The 22,288-nt window shown below is 60.5% G+C and overlaps 2 protein-coding genes across 4 annotated transcripts in view; both read right to left on the bottom strand.

Annotated features, from left to right (window-relative positions):
- Nucleotides 1–9,372, bottom strand: KDM6B (lysine demethylase 6B). 3 transcript variants are annotated; one of them, XM_023743930.1, is made up of 22 exons: nt 9,029–9,366; nt 8,373–8,492; nt 7,996–8,138; nt 7,764–7,905; nt 7,456–7,554; nt 7,131–7,350; nt 6,930–7,022; nt 6,686–6,847; nt 6,409–6,603; nt 5,969–6,319; nt 3,642–5,866; nt 3,412–3,538; nt 3,198–3,303; nt 1,978–2,183; nt 1,807–1,871; nt 1,650–1,721; nt 1,402–1,550; nt 1,158–1,272; nt 869–1,056; nt 589–730; nt 169–295; nt 1–85 (listed from the first exon to the last, which is right to left on the bottom strand). In XM_023743930.1, the coding sequence occupies exons 4-22, from the start codon at nt 7,898–7,900 to the stop codon at nt 29–31; spliced, it is 4,836 nt and encodes a 1,611-aa protein (XP_023599698.1). In that variant the 5' UTR covers nt 7,901–7,905; nt 7,996–8,138; nt 8,373–8,492; nt 9,029–9,366; the 3' UTR covers nt 1–28. The 3 variants fall into 3 exon arrangements, 2 of the variants coding, with proteins under 2 accessions (XP_023599698.1, XP_023599699.1); XM_023743931.1 differs by lacking the exons at nt 1–85; nt 169–295 and adding an exon at nt 302–467 and having other exon boundaries at nt 9,029–9,368; XR_002826211.1 differs by lacking the exons at nt 1–85; nt 169–295; nt 589–730; nt 869–1,056; nt 1,807–1,871 and having other exon boundaries at nt 1,215–1,272; nt 9,029–9,372.
- A 10,861-nt stretch (nt 9,373–20,233) lies between these two features.
- DNAH2 (dynein axonemal heavy chain 2) overlaps nt 20,234–22,288 on the bottom strand; it is a gene marked incomplete at its 5' end in the record, with an annotated part of 108,325 nt that continues 106,270 nt past the window's right edge. The window contains 5 exons of the mRNA XM_023743950.1: nt 20,234–20,813; nt 20,951–21,101; nt 21,273–21,347; nt 21,445–21,621; nt 22,096–22,210. Of these exons, the coding sequence (XP_023599718.1) occupies nt 20,659–20,813; nt 20,951–21,101; nt 21,273–21,347; nt 21,445–21,621; nt 22,096–22,210 (673 nt within the window). The remainder of the gene's footprint in view (nt 20,814–20,950; nt 21,102–21,272; nt 21,348–21,444; nt 21,622–22,095; nt 22,211–22,288) is intronic.

Raw genomic sequence — 22,288 nt, 5'->3', positions numbered from 1 at the left:
CCGGGCGCAGGCCTCGCAGTGCACCAAGTTAAGTGTTGCCGGCTGCCGTTCTCACTCGTCCGAACAGGATGTTGAACACCTCCACCTGGGACAGAGAGGCGGGCGGTCACCGGGAGGAACGCCCGGGGGCTCCTTTCTCCCGGGAAGGAGGGAAGCGGGCCCACTCACGTCGCATTCGTTGCAGTAGTAAGCAGGCTCGTCCTTAACCCGGCCCTGGTAGGCGATTTTCTTCCCTGCCCGCACTAGGCTCTCCCGCTGCACCTGGCAGTGCTTCATGGACTGCAGGAGGCAGAACCTGGGCGTGGGGGAGGCGAGTGGCGGTAAGGTAGGGCGGCTGGCAAGGCGGGACAGTAGCCCCCAGTTACTAGGCCCCGTTAACATTTCATGTGCGTTTTTATCTATTTGGGCCACTGTCAAGTAAAATTCCTTGGAGCAGGAACCTGGTCACCTGCTCCAGCACTGGAACACTGCAGGGCGCAGGAGTAAAGGGTGGAGAGAAAGACGGAGAATGGGGTTGCATTCTACAGGCAGAACAAGCGTGGGACCAGGTCTGGTGGAAATGGGCTCCCTCTCAAACAGGACCCTCACTTGATCATCTTGAACAAATCGGGGTCGCTGATTTTGACGGTGCGAGCCACGTTCCAGGACACGTGAATCATGGGCACAATGGACTTGACGTTCTTCACCTCGTTCCACTCATACCGTTCCAGGGCCAGCTGGTATTGATAGGCTGTGGGCCAGAAGCAGTCACTACAGGATTCTCAAACAACTCCCAGCTACTTGGACCCCAGCCCCTTCCCTCACGGCTGGCTGCCCTCCACTCCCCCGCCAACCCTCTCACCACTGTCTCTGCACCCCACCCTCTCACCGGTGAGGGGCCCAACGTTCCAGGCGATGTTGTTGCACCAGCCGGTGGCCTGCACCCAGTGCACGGTCCCCGCATTAATCCACACGAGGTCTCCAGGGCGCTGCACGAAGCGGTACACAGGGATATTGGAAGCATAGAGATCGTCCAGGATTGGCCACCAGGAACCTGTCAGGTAGTCCACACCGTGCCTGTGGGGTGGCCACAGGGTCAGATGGAAACCTGGGGACTCAGAGATGGGACATGGGGGCGGGCCTAGTGTGTGTATGTTTGGGGGGGGGCGGTGGCGCACCGGTCGCAGAAAGCGCTGATGGTCTCCCAGTAGTGTTCATGCACCGCGAACCACTCACAGTCGCCTGGGCCTATGTTGATGTTGACAGAGCAGAAGTTGTTGTTCTCTTGGTGGCCTGCAGGGGGCAATAGAGAACGCCATGGCTGGCCTAGCCGAGCTGAGCTCCTTCCCAAGGCCACCCTTTGGCCCTCATTGGCTGAAAGCAGCACCGACACCAGCCCCGCCCCCAGCGCGCATTCTGCACCTGGCGTTCGGCTGCCGGGGACCTTCATGTACAGCTGTACCGTGTTCATGCCCAGAATCGTGTGGCCCACGTGGCTCAGCATGTTGCCGGTAGATGTTACCCGCATGAAGGCGGGCAGCTTCAGCAGCTCCTGCAGTTGTGGCTTCCACCTGCGACGGTGAGGGAGTCAATAAAAGTGAGAGGCTATCCCCGCCCTGCAGACCCATCAGCAATCCTGCCCCAGCTTTGCTGGCCTCAACCCCACTGACCGCTTGGCATCAGATAGGTCGATGTTGGTGCCAAACTTGATAATGTGGTGGTTCTTCGGATCTGGTGTGCTGCTGTGGGGGTGAAGAGCACACATTGGTGGCGAAGCATAGGGAAGGGAATAAAAGTCACGAAAGGAACGGGCATGCTGTACGGTACCTAGGAGGGGTTCCTGTGGTGCTGTCTGGTTCCTCGGACTCCTCATCCTCACTCTCCTTTTCCTCCTGCTTGGCCATAGGCTGAGTCAGCCACCTTCCAGGAGCCCTCCCTCAGCAGCCCCACTCCAAGTCCCCTGATCCGCATCCCTGCCTCCCTACGCTTGCCTCTCACCTGTAAGGACTCCTGAAATGACGAGGCCTGGTACTGTGCATACTTGGCAATGGTGGTGTGGGAACGGGAACTCTCACAGGGCCAGATCTGTCGAGTGCCCGTCAGATCCCAGTTCTCGTCTGAGGGCTGCTGCACCTGGGTGCGCACCTCCACGGTGTGCTCACCACTCGCCTCCACCAGGGTCTTGGTGGAGAAGAGGCCCAAGTCTGCAAGGGAAGATGGAGCAGGGTGTCGGGGAAGAGGCAGAAGGGAGAGATGGAGGACCCAACTCACTCTGTCCCTTCTTACTCCTCAAGCCTCTGACAGGCTGGACATTGGCTTCACAGAGGTAAAGCCAGGGAATAGGCAGAACCCCAGCCCCACAGGAAGCGGGGAAGGTTGGCCATCCCTCCTCAACCTCCTCTCCCACTGCTGCTCTGAGCTTCAGTTCCTCCACCAGTCCTCAGGTACGCATGAGGCCACATGGGCACAGCACTTGGCATACAGTAGGTGCTTAATGAGTGACATTCTTTAAGCTATCATTAGATGCAATGAAAGACTTAAGTCAAGTGAAAGCCTAGAATGTGCTTTGAGTAACTCAGTAGAAGAAAAATATATGGGTATAGGGCAGCGGTTCTCAACCTGTGGGCCGCAACCCCTTTGGCGGTCGAACGACCCTTTCACAGGGGTCGCCTAAGACCATCCTGCATAGCAGATATTTACATGACGATTCATAACAGTAGCAACATTACAGTTATGAAGTAGCAACGAAAATAATTTTATGGTTGGGTCCCAACATGAGGAACTGTATTTAAAGGGCCAGAAGGTTGAGAACCACTGGTATAGAGGAAACAAGATTGATTTCTATATGGTTCCCTCTACTTTTATGTGTTTGAAATTTTGTACAATAAAGGTTGAAAAAGAGAAGCCTCAAATCATGGGTCTTCAGGGGTACTCTCTAGTCTATTCTTCTCATCCTTAATCACCAAGAAAACTAAAAGTGACTAACCAGGCCCTGAGATATATCCCTTTCCCACTTGCCTACTGTTGGAAATACAGATGCGAGAAAAGCCTGAGGCCAGCTCACCCATCACTCAGAGCATCCTTCAAGTATAGCCTCCCTATGACTAAGGAAAGCTCACTATAGCCACTATCCTGGATCTTCAAGAGTGGGGGCTCTCAGAGTCCCAAAGCCCCAGATCCTTGCATCCCTCCCCCACTTTTCTGTCCCCCACACTCACTGAGCCGCAGGGAACCTGCCAGGCCCCGGATCACGGTGATGGGATTTCGGGGGTCTGTACAGAACTGCAGCAACACTGGTGAGAAGGCATCCCGTTTGCTCTCCAGCTGAGGGACGACCAGAAGACAGGGCTAGATCAGAGCCCTGTCTCGGGCTCAGAGCACCCCGTCAGCCCCCAACACTGGCACTGAACCCTCTGGCAGGGGCACACATACGTAGATGCTGGGTGTGGGTGGGTTGAGTTTTTCCCGGGGCAGCTTCTCCTCTGTGTTGATCTTCGGCTTCACAGACTGGGCAGGGGAAAGGTAGGACTCTCTAAACTTCCCTTTCACCTTGGCATTCCTGCGGGAGGACAGTGAAATGAGGACAGAAATGGGGTGACGGGGGAAGGGAGCCTCCCACTGGGCCGGGCCAGCAGCCTCATGGGCGACAGTCCCTCACTCACTTGCTGGCGCGCACAACGTCGGCAGCACAGTGGCTGATGGTGAGGTCCGCCATGCGCAGCCTCCGCTCTTCCACCTCAGAGGCGATAAAGGTCTCCTTGTCACCGCTCTCTACCTTGATAAGCCGGATCTTCAGCTCCTTGGGGGGCCCTTCACTAAGTGATCGCAGCTTCAGCATATCAGCCCGGCTGACACCCGGTGGCCCTGGAGCTTCCTCACGAGACTTCTTCCCAGGGACAGGGGCTGATGATGCGGGTGTGGGCTGAGCAGAGGGTGCAGGAGCTGGTGGAAGGGCCGGAGCTGTGGGTGGCTTAGCCTTGGAGGCCCCACCAGTATCGGGCCGGGCCTTCTCGCGACCCTGGATCTCCTCACTCTGCAGGTCCAGGTTCCCCAGCACTCGGCGACTCTTTTCTTTGGGGACCTTGGCCTTGGCCTTGACCCTGCCCTCACGGGACCGCCGACCCACAATGTCCTTACAGGCCCGCCTATGCCGCCGATGCTCCTTCTGATGTTCCTTCTGGTGCTCCTTCTGCCGCCGCTTACTGCTCCCTGGTCCTGTTACTGCCACCACCCCACCACTCTCCTCCTTAGCCTGGGCAGGAGGCATTAGTCGCTCAGTTCCACTGTCCACTGGGTCTGCCGTGTCCACAGGGTCTGCCGTGTCCACTGGGCCTGCTGGGTCTGTGGCACTCCAGCCCACTCGCTCCACAAGGGTCTCACAAGCCCGACTGATCTCTTCTAGCACCTCAGACTCAGAGCGAGCAGGGGGCAGAGGCAGGGGTGGGGGCGGCGGGACAGGGGTCATGGGGCCCAGGGCTGGCTCTTCGCCTGCCCTGTGCTCCCGGACCCAGGGCCCACCTGAGGTAGAGAACTGAGATGATGAGGAAGCAGAGGACTTTGGGGAACCCTGGGCACTAGGGGCTGCTGAGGTGGGTGGTGGGACAGTAGCACCTGATGGGGGACTTGGGGAATACTGAGTGCTGGGCAAGGGCCCAGGACGGGTAGAAACAGCTGCTCCTGTCCCCCGGTAACAGTACTTTTGTCCCTCCAGCACAGAGGCCAAGGATTTGAGCAGGCTGGCTGGGCTGGCTGCTGGGGGTGGTGGGGGTGGCGGCGGCTGTGGCTGGGGGGGAAGAGGGAACTTGGCTAATGGTGGTGGTGGTGGTAGAGCTGGTGGTGGCTTCTTCTCCTGTTCCTGGGTGGCTGTGGCTGTGGTGGTGGTGGTGGTGGCAGCGGCGGCGGCAGTGGCAACAGCAGTGGTGGTTGGGGCTGTATCAGTGGAGAATGGAGGCTGCAGTGATACAAAGGGCTCCTTTAAGGGGGGTGGAGGGGCTCCGCCTGCCTCCTGTTGTTGCTGCTCCTCCTCCTTTCGAATGGACTCATCCAGCATTTTCATGATGTTGGCCAGCCCATCAGGCAGGATCTTGAATTCGGCGGGCTCCTCAAACTGGTCCTCCGGCGGGGTCGAGGGAAAATCAAAGAGTCGTGCACCTCGGGCAGGCAGTTCCCCCACCGCTGGCGGCACAGGCTGGGGGGCTTTATTCAGGGGGCCTGGGGATGGCCCTGGCCCCACCTCGGGGGTCTTTGGGAAGGAGATCCTGGGCCGAGGGCTCTCCGGGCGCCTGAAGCTTCCTGAGGTATTTTGGTGGCAAGAGGAGGGAGGGGCGGGAGGCAGGGCAAGAGTTAGGGGTGCAAGAGGTGGGTCCTGGGGGCTCAGTGTTGGGCTGGGGGGCCGGGAAAGGGGGTCCATACTTCTGGCCAAATAGGGAGGTGGGGGGAAGGACACAGGCCCAGTAGGGCTGCTGCTGTGGCTGCCATTGTTGCTGCTGCTGCTGGTGGTTGGGGGAGTAGGAGGGATGTGCGAATCCTGAGTGCCCACAGAAAAACGGGGGGCCAGAGGCCCCAAGAAGCCCTCACGGTGCGGGAAGGGTAATGGATGAGGGCGAGGGCGTCCCTCCGCCCCGAAGAAGAGATCCTCTAAGATCTCTCCAGCCTCACGGGCTGACCGGCAGGCTGGGCCCTTCAGCCAGGCAGGGGGTTGTGGAGGGCGTGAGAGGCGGGGGCAGGGGGGTGGAGGAGGTGAGGGAGGGCCAGGCGGTAGGGGTAGGTGGGGAGTGGCAGCAGGAGCTGCCAGGAAAGGTTTCCGACCACTATGTGTCGAAGGCCCCAGGCGGCCTTGGTGAGAAGCGACCTCCAGCGTGGGAGTTTGGTAATGGTCAGCGCCGGGCTGTAAGTGGAGGAGGAGATTGGTCAGAGGTCTGGTAGAGTCACCTTAGACAAGCTCCCACTGATCGCCCCACTCCATCTTCCCGCTGAGGTCGTCACTCACAATGCCTGGGCTCGGCTCCATGCCCCGGAGACCATTGTTGCTGCTGCTGCTGCTGCTACTGCTGCTGGTGGTGGTGCCGGGGAGGCCGGGGGGCCGGGAAGGGGCGTAAGGCACGCAGGTGGTGGTTGCTGCTGGTGAAACGCTGGAGTCCATCCGCGACCTCTGAACTCTGCTCTCTCTAAGGTCACTTCCGGGGGGACGGGTGGCAGGCGGGCAGCCATGGCTCTCTGCTCCTGGGGGGCGGGGACCTGGGCCTGGGGGCGCACCCAGGACCAGCCGGTGGCCAGGGGGTTGCGCAGTGTAGGTTGGAGCTGAGTATGGATACGGGTGAGACAGCGAGTGCCGCTGGTCCTACGGGAGACAAATGAGGATACTGAGTGAAGAATGGAGGACACAGGTACTTGCAGGGAAGAGATGAAGGTCAGCAGACAGTGGCTCACTTGGCGCTCTGGGGGTGCTGAACCCTTGCGCTCGGGGCCCCAGGCATCTCCATGCAAGGTACTCCACAGCCCTGGCTTGGCCAGCTGAAATGGAGAGCTGGTGGCTAGGCTAGGCAGGGGTGGTGGTGGTGGTGGTGGTGGTGGTGGTGGTGGTAATGGTGGTGGTGGCAGCGGCAGCCCTGGGGGAAGGCCAGTCTGGAAGAAAAGGGGGTGTGAGAATCCCATTCCTTGCCCCAGTCCTCCTGCTCACTGCCCATCTGCCCACATACAACCATACCTGCTCAGAGTTGCAGCCTCTCCTGCGCTTGCCTCCAGGGCTGAGGCCCTCCTCCCCTGAAGGGCCTGAGAGTACTGCAGGAGGCACAGGCTGCACCACTGGGGGTTCAGCGGCTCGCTTCACTGGGGGACCCCCCCGCTTGGCCCCATAGTTCCGCTTGTGCTGAGGACAAAAAGAGAGGAGAATGGCTCAGGTGCATACCTGGCCCAGCCCTCCTCCCTATCCCAGCCAGCCCTGGTCTCACCTCAATGTGCAGCAAGTTCCATACTTGCTCCAGGGGGGGCAGGACCTTGGCTCGGTGCTGGCAGGAGCCAGCATGAAAGTTCCAGAGCTGGGCCTGGAGAGGTGGGGGAAGGGTATAGGGGACAGGGCAGAAGCAGGCATAAGATGAGGGCACTGAGCCAGAAGGCACAATCCTTGCCTCTTATGTCTTGCCCCATCCCACCTGCTGTAGTCGGCCAATGTGGGGCCCCAGCTCAGCCAAGCTTCCTCCATATCGAAGGGCGCTGTGGTAGCAGCGTATGGCCTCCTCACTGTCATGCTCTGACTCGTACAGCTGCCCGAGCTGCTCCCACAGCCCTGGCTGGGCTGGTTCCCGGAGCAATGCCTGCACACAGCCATGCAAGGATTCCAGCTTTCCATGGAGGGGTCTTGGAGTGGGTGTCCTACAGAGCAGAAGGGGTTGGAGAGGGGGAGTGGTCAGGGTTGGAGGAATTCTTTTAAAGCCCCAGCCTTACCTCCCATCCCCAGCACCTGTAATCCTCACTCACCCTGGAACATAATATGGTTTGTTGGGGTGCCCAGAGCTACTGCCATGTGAAGGGGGTAGGGGAGCAGAGAGTGGGGACTGCCCGATGCTGGCAGAGCACCTGGAGAGAGAAGGAGTCTGTTAATGTACATCAAGATGGAGCAGTATTGTCCCTGCCCAGGAAGGAGGGGACGGGGGAATAAGAGGAAGCAGCTGAGGACTGCACTCAGGCCCACAGAATGGCAGAAACCCAGAGAATGAAAGAGATTGAGGGGCACAGGAGATGGGAAGACAAATTCCTGGAGACAGAAAGATGGCCCAAGTTCTCACCTGCCTCCAGGCAGCCATGCGCTACGAGGAGGGGGATGGGGCGGGCAGGAGCTCCACGCCCCAGCACAGCTCAAGCCCCCAAGGGCAAAGGCTTCCCGTGCAGCGCGGGCCCCTGGAGGGTCCACTGCCCGATGCATCCAGCCTGAGTCAGGGAAGAGATTATGTTCTTACTGGAGGCACAGCCTGAGCTGCCTTATACACACTGCCAACCCAGCCATGGTTTTTGCCTTACCAGGTCAGCAGTGGCCCCAGGAGCCCTGGAGATCGGGCACGGCCCCCTGCCCCAGCTCTCTGGGGGGATGGTCCCAACTCCAACCGCTCTGACAGGAGAGCCCACTGCCCCCGAGGGCCGCCCAGGGCCTTTCACAGCCAATTCTACAGAGAGGAGGAGGCAAAGGGTGACGTTAGCGGGCCAAACACAGTGGGAGTTCTGGGGCTAGGTTCAGCTCAGTCGCCTGCCCAGGGAGCCAGGCCTTGGCTTTCCCTGAGGGTAGGCCCACCGGGCCTAAGGAGCCCCTGCGGGCCCAGGAGAGTGGCTCGGAACCGGGATGAGTAGCAGGGACCGGGATGGCCAGTCGGGAGCCAGCAGTCAACGCCGCAGCTGCTTACCCGGCCTCCGTGGGAGCGTCCTCTGACAGCCTCGGCGAGCTCCAGGAACCTGGCCAATCACAGGACTTCCTCTCTGCCCAGAAAGCCAATCATAACCCACGTCTCCGCCTCGGTAACAGCCTGCCCAGGACCAATGGGAGCGAGGTTAGCCTGGCCGCTGCGGGCGGGGGGAGACGGGCGGCGGAGCTGGACAGACAGGCTCGGCCCCGGATGACCCCGACGTGACCCGGCGGCTACCTACCGAGGGTCTCCATCTCGGACCGGACACTCGGGGCCAGCGGGGCCTGTGACCGCGTGGGTCAAGGCGGCGAGTCGCACGCCCGGGCCGGCCTGGGGGACAGCGCTCCCCGCCAGTCCCACGCACCCACAGAGCCGCCTGTGCTCCCTGCTAGTCCGCCCGAGATGCTCGCTGGCCGCCCCGCCGCCCTAGGACCGATGGACCGCAGACAGATGCACAACGCAGACAAAGCACCGACCGCCTTCCGCTCGTCACCTGCCCAGCGCCTGACCTCCCCGCTCCGAGTGCCCCTGGACCGCCGGGCCGGTCGCGGCGGCGTCGGCACTTCATCCCGCCCGCGCCGGGAACAGAGCGCTCCGTTCCCCACGCCCGACCGCGTCCCCAGCCCGGTCCCAGCTCTCGGCCTCGAGCCCAGTACCTTCAGATGCTCCACTTCTCCTGGCTGTCTGTCTTCAACACCCACCGACCCCCCAAAACCCAACCCAACTTCTGAAAAGTCGCGCACCCCGGTCCCCAGTGGCACTTCTCGCGTGGCTCCGGTATCCTCTATGCCCTTCCCCGCCGGGGCCACGCGGTTCCCCACGGCCCACGTGGCCCCCGCCCCCCAAGGGAGGGGGGATTTCGGGGGTTGCCCGTGACGTGGCTACTTGCGCAGCGGAAGCGGCGTGTGTAAGTGTCCTGGGGGGGTCCTTGGGGAGGGAGGAGGGCGGGGCCCGACAGGCGGTGACATCACCCTTGTCCCACTCTCACCACCCACTCCCTTAAAGAACCCAGAACCAGTTTCACTTCCTCCTTCACGCCGCCCCCCCCCCCCCATCCCTTCCCGTCCGTGCTGGCTCGGCCACAAAGGACGCAGTGCTCCCCTTTCCTGGGCACCTTCCCTTTAGCCTCAGTTCCTCCTTCTCGCCCCTGAGACCCTGGGATCGCGGTCCCCGCGCCGCCTCCTCTCCTACCCCGCGTTCCCTCAGGTAGGGAGCCGGCTCCGCTCCTAGGATCGGTCCATTGAGAGTCTAGAGTACAAAGAGCTGCGAGTGTCGAGTACAAAGCGGCGGGGGCGGGGCCAGCGCTCCAGCTGGAGCTCGAGCCGGGCAGGAAGCCGGGGGAGAGCGAGCACCCCGGGGCTGGGGGCGGCTGGAAAGTTCACCTTCGCTAGAAGAGTCTGCGCTGCGGGGAAATTTCCACCCAGCCCACAAGGGCAAGTGGGTTTCTGGTTAAAACAGTCCTCCCTCCACAGGGCACGGTCGCCTGTTTGCATGCAAGCGCTTGGACCTCCAGGTCCCCGCGTGCCACTCCAGCTCTGCGGACCGGACCCTCTGCCGTTCACGTGGAGTTTCTGCCAGAACTCACTCCCTTCCCCACACAGCCTTCCGTTCGGTGACCCAGCTCGGGGGCAAGGACTGCGCTTCCCTGTGGCCAAGTACAGCCCTGGCCGGCTGCCCCTCCCTCCATGTCGAGGGACCCCAGGCCCAGACATGGGAAAACGGGGAGCCAGGGGTCCAGATATCAGAGGCACAGATCCCCGCTTGGGAAGTGGTGCCCTGGGCGCTGCCAAGTTACCAGGAAACGCAGCTTCCCCTTCTGCGATGATGACACTTCCCCTCCACCACTTCCCCTTTCCCACGGGGAACTGACTCAGCTTTCCCTAAATCCGCGAGCCCATCCCCGAGCCCCTTCCCACCGTGACCCCCACCCCCACCCCGCCCGGCCGCCGGAACCCAAAACACAACAGCCCTCACTTGAGGACAAAAACTTCCTGTACTCTGGACACCCCGCGGATCCTGGTCCCCACGGCAGACGCCTGACTCCCCCTCCGCCCCCTCCCGAGCCCTCCCTCGGGGTCTGATTCAGGCTTGAGGTGGGGGACCGTGAGTCACCCTGAAAACCTTGTCCTGTTCCCACTGACTCAGCCCCCGCCTCCCTGAAAACACAGACACACAGTCATTGGCAGACACAACTCAGCCCACACACCGCTCACCACGGGTCCGCGGAATTTCCCCTCTCGCCGTCCCCACGACGGCCCCTCCCTGCGCCCGGCAGCCCCGACGCCGCGCTCACACCTGTTCCTCGGGCGTCCACTCTCACCTCCACTCTCGCTTTGGGGAGGATCAGCCCTCCCCGACTCCCAGTGTCCGTACTAACCAAGGGGAGGGGACAGCCACAAGGACGCCGAGAACCCTCGACCACAGACGAGAGGCAGACGCACGCGGCCAAAGCCAGGCTGGGAAGACCGGGCGCTTGGCAGACATTCCAGCCTCTCCCGCCGGACCCACGGTCCCGGGCGCCCGCAGCTCACAAAGGGTTAATTCCTCTCCAGCCGACGCCACGCCCTCTCCATCCGGGCACTCCCGGCTCAGCCTAGCTCCGCCCCCTCCATCCGGGCTCCGGACTCGGGGACTTTAACCGACCCCCTCCCCCTAGAACCCCGAGAGAAACCCACTCCATCAATCACACCCACTTAACTCCCTCCGGCCTTGAATCCCGAGAAGCCCCTCCACGCACCGCTCCGGCCGCGGCGTCAGGGGCCAGAGGGGCGCCCACGGACTCACGTGCTGCCCCAGGCAGACCCCGCACCCAGGGCTGCACCGAGCAGGCCGGCAGCAGACACGCTGCACGCGCGCGGGGGGTGCCCGTCCCGGAACCCCGCCGCACCCCGCTCCCGCCAGGCCTCCGCCTGCCCGGAGGAAGCGAGGGGGTCCCGGCTCGCTTCTTACCTGGGGAGGGGGAGGGGAGGGCCGCCGGCTGGGGCTCCGCGGTGACTCAGCCACCCGGGCAGGCCGCCCGCTCGGGATTCCCTGCTCCAGCCTCCCCCGCCGCTGGCCCCTCCCCGCCCCCCACCGAGGAGTGACAGTGCCGCCCCGGCCCGCCGTGTGTCACTGCGAGCCTTGTGTCTGCCCCTGACTGGACCGCTGTGCTCGCCAGTCTGTCCAGTGAGGTCGGCTCTGTGCGGGTCCCCGTGTGTCTGTGCACCTGCATATCCGCTCATCTCGCCTTCCGAGCCCGTGTCTGACGCGCTCCTGTCATCATGCCTGTCTACAGGGCTCTGCGCAGCTGTCTCTGTCTGTGTGTCTGCCTGGCTCCTGGCTCGGTCTTTTGTCTGGGTCTGCCTCTGCATCACTTTCGTGATCACGTGTGTCTCTGCACATACCCTTCTGTGTTTGCCTTCATGTTCCTGAACAGTTAGGGAGACACTGGAGCAGGCTGACCCTGTTGACTCCTCCCCGCACTACCCTGGATCCCAACATCTTGCAGGATCAGTGATCCTTCTGTCTGACAAGTATCTGGGGGGCTGTCTGCCTTCTATCAAGTTCTGTCCTTTTCCTCAATATCCTTGCTTATCCTCCAGCTCCCTGGGGCTCCCATTATGATCATTGCTCTCATTTACTGAATACTTATTACATGCTAGGCACTGTGTTAATCACTTTCTATACATTTTTAAAACTCTTCCCCAAAATCTGAGGTAGGAGTTACTTTTATGACCGCATTTTAGAGAATAGGAAATTGAGGCTCAGGAAGGTTAGGTAACTTGGTCAAGGTCATTCCGCAAGAGCGTGGAAGAGCCTCATTCTTACCACCCTCCCATAATGCCTCTGTCCCAGTCTCCCGCTGTTGGTTTTATCCTCACAGGCCATTCCCTGCGTCAGCCTGCCCCTCAGCTCTATCCCAGGTTACCATCCCAAATGCCTCATGTCCTCTACAGAAGGTGTGGGGAGGAGGCTGTGCAACAGATCTCAGAAGCCATAGGTTTCCTGGCCATGACGCTCATTCAGTTAACACATTCTTTCAACACAATTCCACTGAGGTACCCCAATGTGCAAACCACCTTGCCAGAGATAGAGAAAAACAAACAGTCCCACTCAAAAATTCAGCCAGTAATGGGGAAGAGCAAAGCCCATTCAGGGAACTTAAGTCCCTGGCGTAGGTACTATCTTCTCTCCTACAGAGGAATGGCAGATGGATCAGGACCCCAGGCTGAGAACTGGCAGAAGGAGAGAAGCAAGCAGCAGAGGAGTAAAAGTTAGGGTGTATGTGTGAGTGGGGGCAAATGCTATAGTGCAGTGGGGAGAGAACAGAACAGAAGGGGATCTGGACGGAGTGGTGAGATGCCAAGACTGCCACAGCAAGAGCAGGTTGTTGTAGCTATGGTCTCCAGTATCTCTCCAAATCCACAACTCTCATAGGGGCAAAGCCCTGTCCTCGCCCTCCCAGGAAAAATCCTTCCAGTGTATCTCACCTCTACTTTCCAGCTTGCAAACCCTAGCTTAATGCAATTCAATAAGCAACTGAGTTATAGCACTAGGGGGAGGACTTTTTGGTGGTAATGGAGAGACTGGTGAAGTACAGGGCTGAACCATTCATAGGCAACAGAGGGGAGCTCCATAAACTAGGAAGGCTGAACCACTCGAGCACCATGGTGAGGGGATGCTTGGAGGAGTGGGCATGTCCAGATCAGCGGTCGCCAACCAACCTTTCGGACCTCCCGGACCACCGGTTGGGGACCGCTGATCCAGATCATACCACTCTTCTTCAAGCATGGGGTGCTGAATGGACTACTGGAATAAGGTGGGGTGTAGTGCTCAGGGGTAGGACTTACCAGATGGAGTTTGGTGTGCCCTGTCTCATTGGAATCAGTGCCCCAAAAGTGGGGTGCAGCAGACCACAGTGGGTGAGGTGGGTGGTACTATGGGGATGGCATGGTGCCTGGGGGAACCTGAAAGAGAAAAAGCCAGTTAAAGATGGGTGCTCCCAGTCTGGAGAACTTCCCTATGCTATCTGTGCCCTTATTGAGCAGAAACCTGGCTCTGGTGATCAGATGGGATGGGAGAATCTGTTTCCCATGGCAACCAGAAATGCCATAGCCAAAGTGGTCCTCCAGCCTTCCCCTTTAGGAAGCATTCTGCACTTGGGGTAAAGGGAGCGTGCTATAGTATCTGCATAAGTGGCCATCCCACCCAAGATCTCTCTTCTGAGTGGACCCTCCTGCTGAGAGTCCCTGGCCCCAGAGTAGGCCCAGCTACCCTTGACATCTGTATCCTAGTCACCTTCAATCCGCCCCAGGCAAGCCAATCCTCTCCCTTCAGCTCTGTCTCCTCCCTAACCTTATCAAGACACCAGTCAACCCCACCCTCTGGACTCTGCCCCCTCCTCTTCCCCCAGGCGGGTGCAGGCAGGTCTCCTGAGCAGCACAGGTGGCCAGACTAGATGAACAGGCCCAGCAGGGAGAAGCCTTCCTCCTTAGCAAGGACTGTGACTCTGGTCCTGGGTCTGGAAGTGGCCTCTGCTGCAAGCCTCCCTTCTATCCCACCCCTCAAGGCCATATCCTGTTTCCCCATCGCCTCCTTCCTCTTCTGTGTGGCCCAAGAAGGTGATAGAGGCCTACTCCCTCCTCTCCTAACTCGGAGACAAGCTGCGTCTTTTAGCATATCTTTTAGCTTACGTCTAAGGCCAAGAATCAGGTGTCCATCCAGGGATCAGACCTAAGCCTGCCTTCACCTCAAACTCACTCCTCAGGGGTCTATGTTTTCTGTTCCCTTAGCCACAGTTCTCTGCCCTGAAGGACCCAGCTTCTTAGGCTCCCCAGATACTTGGGCTCTCAGTCCAGTCCCTCCATTCCCTGGCCTTCCAGCCCCCATTCTTCCCCTGCCCCAGGGACTCAGGCCTCCAGCCCCCAGCCTCCATGATGCAATGTGCTGCAAGCTGCCTGGGCTGCTGATGACACTGCCCCCAGGGAGGTGCTATTTCTGACCCAAACAAGGCCCCTCACTGGACCAGGGCAGTGGTCAGCTGCAGTCTAGGGAGGCCAGGCTGGCAGGTTGCTTCTGCTGGAGAAGGGAGCTTGAGGCTGGCACCCTCCAGGACAGGGACACTCAGAATGTGGAGTCAGGGAGAGAGAGGGGGGAAAAGAGAGACAGACAGACAGACAGACAGAGGTCTGTACTATTGTGTATGTGATTCTGTTGGAGGGGAAGGGGCTGCTGGGGAGGCTCTAGTCTGGAGAAAGAGGAGTGCCAGGCCTTAGGGACAAACTAAGAGGAGGCGTAAGGGGCAGCCAAGGGGGTCAGTGGTGGGTGTATGGGTGTCTGGACACCAGAGTGGGGGAGGGGCCAACAACCATTTAAAGGGCCAGCCCCAGAGCTTTAATCCCTCACCAGCCCTGGCCAGGAGCCGGAGGCTGTAATTCATCTGTCCAACAGCTGGGGTGGGTGTGTTTGGGGAGGGGGGGGCATGTGGACTGGGAGAGGGAGCTGGGGGAGGGGCTGGGGCTTTCTAGTGCACAGAGCCAAACAACAAAAGGGGAAGCTGAAGGGCCAGCTCCAATGTGCCCAAGCCAGGCTGCTGACCTGCAGACCCGCCCATGGCCCTAACCTGGTGACCCACAGGCTCTGTAGTTTGGACTCAATGACTCTTGGCCCAGGAGTCCAGGAACCCAAAAGTGGGCCTTGGAGAAAGGCCAGGATGAACGCCTCCCACCCCAGGGCAAGCTGTCACCCCTCCTCGCACTTTCCCAGCCGCAGCAGCCCCGGATCTGACAGGCCCCACAACAGACTCAGCCTCAAATGCCCTGCTCTTCGGCCAAGCCCCTCCAGACATGGCCTGCCTGCTCCCCAGCTCCCCTTCCTGCTGGCACAGGGTGGCAGCGGCCACACCAAGACTGTCCCTTTAAATCATTACCACCCCTGATTGTGTGGACTAACCCAGGCCCCTGCCCCCCCAGGCAAGCAGCCGGCCACCCCCCTCCCCACCACGAGTCCGCAGAAATGTGAGGACCATTTAAAGGGACAACAGAGGCAGCCCGGTTGCCAACCACCCCCTCGCCCCGCGCACACACACTCACAGCCCCTCTCCCAAGCGACACACAGCCTTTGCCCCCACAAAAGGCCCCCCAAATTCCGGTTCTCTCCCCACCCCTAGAGACTGCTAGAAGGAAAAGGGGGGCCGGAGTTGGGGGCGGGGAATTGGGGGAGCAAGAAAAAGACAGGGACCCCCCTCCTTCCTTTAGAGCCCCAGGGGACAGGTCAGAGGAAGGCAAAGCCCAGAGAAGCAGTGAGACGGAGCCCCAAAGGCGCCCCGGGCAGACCTGGGCGCACAGACTGTCGGGCGAGGGGAAGGGAGTCGGGCTGCACGAGACCGCGGCGCGGCCAGCGGGCGACAAGCCCAAGTCGGGGAGATGGAACAAGGAGGGCCAAGGAGAGAGAGGCATGGCCGGGGGAAAACGAGGAGACGGAACCGGGGAAAGGGGTCATCCGGGAAGGAGTGGAGGAAAATCCGAGCGGAGAGGGCAAGTCAGGCCTGGGTTACCTGCTGGGTGTCTGTCCCCCGGCGGTGCCCCCGGAGTCCGGGTGGGGAGGGGGAGCAGCAGGGGGGGAGTGGGGCTGGGGGGCGGGGGAGATGGTCCCTCCTCTGCCTCCTGGGCCTGCCCCAGCGCTAGCAGCCTCTGCCTCCCTCCCTCCTCCTCCCCGTCCCTGAGTCCCGGAGTCAAACAAAGAACTGTAGCAGGCTCTCCCCAACCCCCTCCCTCCCTCCTCCTCCTCCTCGTCCTCCTCCTCCTCCTCCTCCACCTCCTCCTCCCTTTCCTCCTCCCACAGCAGGCTCCCTCCTCCCTTCGGTCTCTTCCTTTAACTACCCGCCCGCCCCAGCCCCAGCACTAGTCTCTCTCCACTCACCCACCCCAACATTTTACACACCCCTCAGCCTAGCCCTGTCCCCGAAAAGGAAACTGTGGAGTTCCTTTGCAAATTGAAAGGCTCCAGAGAACAACATAGGGAGGGGACTGGGGTCTTGCTTAAAAGTCTAGAACCACAATACAATTATTTTATTTTCACAGCCAGAGGAATCGTCTTAGCTGTTTCTTCTCCAAGAGGAGGAAAAATAAACCTAAAGAAAGCAAAACAAATCTGACTAAAGCCTTCATCAAATAAAGTGCACAAAGCAGTGGAAGCTAATCCCCAGTCTCCTCCCCACCACCACCACCACCACCACCAAACGAACACCAACTCTCCACTTCTCCCCGAAGGACTCCTAAGGTTCTGGCCAGTTTAAAGCAGGCCTACCAACTTTAATAAGAAAAATAATAACTCACCCCATTTAGCAATAAGCATTTCATAACAAGCATTCGTTCAGTGTTCATTTTGTGCCAGGCACTGTGCTAAATGCTATGCGTAAATTCTCTCATTTTTTTCACCCTCCCAACTGCCTAAAAGGAAGGTACTCTATTGATATCTAAATTTTCTAGATTAAGAATATGAAGCTCAGAGATGGTGTGACCTTCCCAAGTTCCTATAGCCACGAAGTGGCAGAGCTGGGAATGGAATGAAGTCTGGTCTGACAGCCCAAGCTTCAAGGTATATAAAAAGAGAAACCAATTTTTTTCCTGGACTGTAACCAACCCCAGGACCTCACAGACAAGGGCGGCCATAGCTATCAACGGAGTCCTCCTCCCTTAAGAGAAAGCCCCACCCACTTACACATGATAAACACACTGACCTTTCAATCTAGTACTATTTCTTGGCCCTTCTCCTCACAGTTGAGGGTGGAGGTGGGGGTGCCATTGATTAAGGTCAGAGATGAGCTGGTGTCAAGTGAATCCTCAGACCACACACAGCTCTCCTCCTGGGGGCAGCTGTCCTGCCACTACTCACACTTCCAACACAAAATGAACGCTGAGCAACAGGACACTGGGCGATGCAGGAGATGGAAACTAAAAAGGCATCTGGGAGGCTCCTCCGGGAGAGGAGGGGGCCGGGAGGGAAGGCTCGCCTGTGCCCACCGAGGGGAAAGGGACCGAGACTTCTCTTAGCCCAGCCAAGGGGCTTTGCACCAACCACACCACGGCCGTGCCCTCCCCCTTACAAACTCCAGGCCAGGGTTTCCCACCTGCTGGATGCTAAGGCCCAGGGAAGGGAAAGGGGGAAAAGATGGCACGGGGCTGGATCTGAAATTGGGACAGAGGTGGGGGGCCGGGATGGAGAGGGGAGGCGGCCTCATTGCCTGGCAACAATTCCGGGGCACGTGCACTGGTGACATCATCGCAGGCCGCCTCGAACACAGACCCTGGACACCTAGAGGTGGAGAGGGGCCGCTGGCCGAGCTTCTTGGAAAATGGCTTTAGGGATTCTGGGAACCGAACAAGGAGAGGAAGGTGGAAGCGGGACCCTCGCCTCCTGCTCCTGCTTTGATCGCTTTTACCCTCGGTTCGGCTCCAACCCCGGGGACTCGGGCCTCTCGGCTCCACCTCTCCGCCTCCGGCCCTGACCTCCCAACCCACATATCTCCGGAGTCCCGGAGCCCCGACACGCCTCTCGGAGAGACCGCGGGTGGGAGGCGGGAGGGTGGGGCGGGGACACGGGTCCCGCGGGACGCTGGCTCCCGTCAGTGGGAGCCCGGTGCCGCTGCGGGCCGCCAGCCGGAATCTGTCTGGGTCCTAGCTCGCCTGCCCCTCCCCGCGCGGTTCCAGGGCGGAGTCTGCGGGAGTTGAAACCAGGGACACGGCGAGAGGGAGAGTTATATAACCGGGAGAAGGCGGGCAAGGACGAGTGGAACGGGCACCAGCGCCCGCGAGGAGGCGAGGGGGGTGCCAAGAGCACCGAGACCAGTGAGGAGGGGAAGGACTCTGGCGCCTCTCGAAGGAGAATTCAAGCGAAGAAAGGACACGATGGCCGGGAAGTCACCAGGGCCGCCGGGGCTTCCCCGCAGGGCCCTCCCCGCCACCCACCCACCGCCGCTGGGCCTGAGCGACTGAAGCCTCGGGAAGGGGCGCTGGCACCCGTTCGGTTCCTCCCGGGGAGGCCACCAAAGCCAAAGTCCGGGAAGGCGGCGGCGGGGCTTACGGGGCCGGAAACCACAGCTCCGCCCTGCCCACCACCTGGGAGAGGGGGCGCCGGCTGGGAGGCTGGTGGGAGACAGGCAGCCGGCCGATCCCACCCCCGCTAGGCATTACTGGTCCGAGACCTCGAGGACGAGGGCGGGCGGACCCGGACGTCTGGGTCGGGAGGCGCTGCGGGGCCCAGCCCAGCGCTGCCCCGCAAACAGTCTCCGGGGGGACGGGGGCGGCGCGCGGGCCCGTGGCGCAGGCGCGGGGGGCGGATTCCGACGCGTGCGGCGGAGGGAGGGGCAGTGGGCGCGAGCGTGTGGGAGTGCACGTGCGGGTCCCCCGCAGCTGCCCCAGCCGCTCCCCCCTCGGCCCCGCCCCTCGCCCTCTTCCCGTCGCCGTACAGCGCCTCCTCCGCATTGGCTGCCAGGGCTCTGACGTCAGGGACGTCCGCTGGAGCGGATTGGGCGGACTCGAGAGTTCGGGAATCTGGCTCCGCAGTCCAGCTCTCCAGTTACTCTGGCAACAGGGTAAGCCACCCGGCGGGGGGGAGGAGAGAAGGGGAGCGGAGCTCAGCGCCGAACCTGGGTCCCTCCCCACCTGACACCCGCCGGATCCATTTTAGTGCCAACTCGCTGCCTCCCCTCCTTCCTCCCAAACTCTGGCCGTCCCGAGAATCAGGCATCCTGCCCTCGACCCCCGTCCCCCATGCTCGCCGACTCCCACCCCGAGACACAGCCACAAACCACAGCGACCGGCAGCGAATCTGAGTTGCTTAGTAACCAACCCGCGTGCCCCGGGAGGCGGAGACTGAGTCCCGAGCCGGGGCGGAGATGACAGGAAACCCAGAGCACCTCAGCCCACCTTTCCCTCGGCTAGGGAGGGGGCGCGGCTGCTTTCAAGGCCCTGTTCCCACCTCACGCCCCTCAGCTCGGCAACGCGTCTCGCCCTCGCCATCTCGTGGCGACGCCGGGAAGGTCAAGCACACAGAGTCGGGCTGGGAACAGGAAAGGGCACAGCGAGGCAGGACCAGGGATGGCGAGGCCGCGGGATGAAGATATAACCACCCATTCGTGGAAAGTACTGGGGAGGAACTCCAAGTGGCCCCGGGACCGGAGACCCAGCCCGGCCTAGCCACGTCCGACCGCCAAGGCCACCTCACTGACCTGTCTGCAAACTCTGACCTTTAGCTGGGGCCGCCCCGCCCTGTCTTCGCGAAGGGGAATCCCAGCCCAAGAGGGACGGGGAGTCCTTTCGGCCCCTCACAACACCCGGAACCAAGCCATCTGCCCCTCGGCTCTCCCCGCACCCGCCCTGTTCTGTACTAGGGCTCCCGGGTGTCCTGCGCCCCAGTCTTCTTCCCAATGCCTTTGCCGAGACCCAAAAGTCCATCCCCAGCTCTCCTCTGCCTGCGACTCAGGCGTCCGCCCGCCCTGGGAGGAGATGGTGTCCCTCTTTCCAGACGCCCTCGCGGCTCCCCGTTACCTGATTCTAGGTGTCCCAGGTGTTCAGATTCCCCGAGGTCTCCCAGGGGGTCGAGCGGCCCCCCCCTCTCCCAGGTCGGGGCTGGGGGGGCCGCTCCGCCCCGTGGCGCAGTTGGATTTTCCAACACAAACACCGCCCCCCAACCCCGCCCCCTTCTCATGGTCCCGCCCCTCCTCGCGCCGAAGTACCCCCTTCTCGGGCTCCGCCCCGCCTCTTGCCGGTGCCTTTGGCCTCAGCGCAAGTGCCGGAAAAGATGCCAAACGTGGATTGCAGACTTCGGGGTACAACGTGCGGGGTCCAGCCCCGATCCCCGTCTGTCAACCCCCCGTTCCATTTGGATCACGCGCCTTTCCGAAGTAAACCCCGCCCCCGGTCTAGTCCCGCACTGAGACTGAGCCACACCTTCCTAGGCCCCACCGCTCGGCCATTCATTCGAGGCCACGCCTCTGCCTCCAGGCCTCCCACCTCCCTGGCTTCTTTCCCCCTCGTAGCCGCTCAGGTCCTCTGTACGGCTTCCTCCTCAAACCCCAACATCCCACTGAGAAACTTGAGGCTGTCGTCACGCGTGTTTTATTGCACTGAACCCAGTACAATTCTTCCGCCTTTGTGGCTAGCACACTAGGTGTCTCCGGGGCCCCATCACACAACAAATTCAACCAGGGTCAGGGCTTGAGGGAGGTCCAGCCTCGGCCTGAGGTGCGTGGTCAGCTTTGGTTCCTAGAGTCCCAGTCCTCTCGCTAGCTGGAGAGGAGGCCTTCTCAGTTGTCCAAGTTCATGAGTAGAGCGGTGCCCCTCTTGATCCAATGGTCAGACGTCATGGTGCCACACCGGAGGTCGATCCCGATGACAAAGGAGGCTCTGTCTGAGTTGCCTGCCCGGATGGTATAGTAGTAGCAAGGACAGGAGTACATACCTGAGGGAAAAGACAAGGAATCAGACCCCGGAGCCTCTGGGAAAACGGCAGGAGCCTGGGTGCAGGAGGGTTGCAGCAGAGGATGGGGTAGGCTACAAACTAGGGATGGGGTAGGCAGGTCTGAGGGAGTGCCCCACCCTTGGCGCTCTTCTTTCTACTCTCCGTAGGCCGGAAGTGGATCGTGGGCATGAGGCAGACCAGCTGCATGGGCTCTGCCTCCACCAAGCAGGAGCTCTTCCGGTCCCAGCCGGCACCCTCCAGATACAGGCCTCGAACCCAGACACCATCCTGGGGAGACATGGGGACAGGTTATAGGAAGTCGAAACCACTGATTGCCAGCACCCCTGACCTGCCACCTCTCTCCTCCCTACTCAACCAGTTGTCTCCCACCTTTGCTTCCAGCACCCTCCTCCACCATTCCCGCCTTTGCTCAGAGCCCCCAGCTCATCTGGCGCCCACCTTGGGTGGATACACTAGGTTGCTGTCATCCACAGTAGAAACGATAAACTCCCAAGAGAGGCAGTCCACTGAGATCTGGGATTGAAGGTGAGAATCAGGGAGGACCCCCGAAAAGTAGAGTAACCACATGTCCCCAGCATCCAGTCCCTGTAACACTTCCCACGTGGCTCACGTTGTTTTGGCGAGCTGAAGACTGCAGTACAGCCGTGAGGAAGCCAGTGGGGAAGGTGAAGCCAGACAGCCAGAAGATCACAGGAGGCCGGGCACGACTAGCCCACAGCTCAAACTGTTCCACGCGCAGGGCCAAGTCCCGGGTCCATGCAGCCAGTGGCTTCTGTGAGGGATATACCTGGAGGAGGCAACAGCATGTGTTCATTCATTCACTTACTCATGCATTCAGGTCCTATTTTAAGCATTTGGAGCAGATGTGAGAAGAACGTGTGATGCCAGCCCCTGCTCCCCAACTGAAGTTGGGTAAAGCACTCCAAAAGCCAACCCCCAGAAAAGGAGCATAAAATGACAACTATTAGCAACAGCAATAGTAACCAGTCACCATTAATGAAGCACCTACTAAGTGCTAGGCACAGTACTGGGAATCCTTGAAACATCCTTGGAGAAGTTAATAGCTTGCCCTGAGTAAGATTCTAAGTTAATATCTCATGCCCAGTCAGTCAGAGAATGGCAGATTTCAACGGGAACTCCTGGCTCCAAAGCCCAGGCTTATTGCGTTTTGCTCTATGCCTACCAAGAACCAGGAGGTGAGGGCACAGGGAGGAGAGGAGAGCTCAGTGTTGGAGTAGGATCAACAGTGGTGTGATCTTGCCTTTCCCCAGAGTGGAGGGACGTGGGCATCAAAGATACAATTGAAGATCTCTTCCAGGCTTGTGGACATGACGATGAGACCCTGAATGCCCCTTTCCAGGTCCGTCAGCGAGACCCTGGGCAGATAGGGTGGGGGGTTAAAGATGGGATGGGCCTGCAAGACTCCCCCTAGGCAGGAGGTGAAGGCTTTCCTT

The sequence above is a fragment of the Myotis lucifugus genome, unplaced genomic scaffold, assembly GCF_000147115.1.
Source record: "Myotis lucifugus unplaced genomic scaffold, Myoluc2.0 scaffold_420, whole genome shotgun sequence".
Classification (NCBI taxonomy): domain Eukaryota; kingdom Metazoa; phylum Chordata; class Mammalia; order Chiroptera; family Vespertilionidae; genus Myotis; species Myotis lucifugus.
Note: the sequence above shows the minus strand (reverse complement) of the source record. Positions and strands in the feature narration are given on the sequence as shown.

What these genes read in the sequence shown, in the direction of transcription:
- KDM6B (XM_023743930.1), bottom strand. Translation starts at nt 7,900, where the DNA reads ATGCATCGGGCAGTGGACCCTCCAGGGGCCCGCGCTGCACGGGAAGCC. An exon ending in ATCAGCGCTTTCTGCGACCG is followed by an intron (nt 1,057 to 1,157) that starts GTGCGCCACCGC and finishes GCCACCCCACAG; the next exon opens with GCACGGTGTGGACTACCTGA. An exon ending in GATTTGTTCAAGATGATCAA is followed by an intron (nt 296 to 588) that starts GTGAGGGTCCTG and finishes CCCCACGCCCAG; the next exon opens with GTTCTGCCTCCTGCAGTCCA.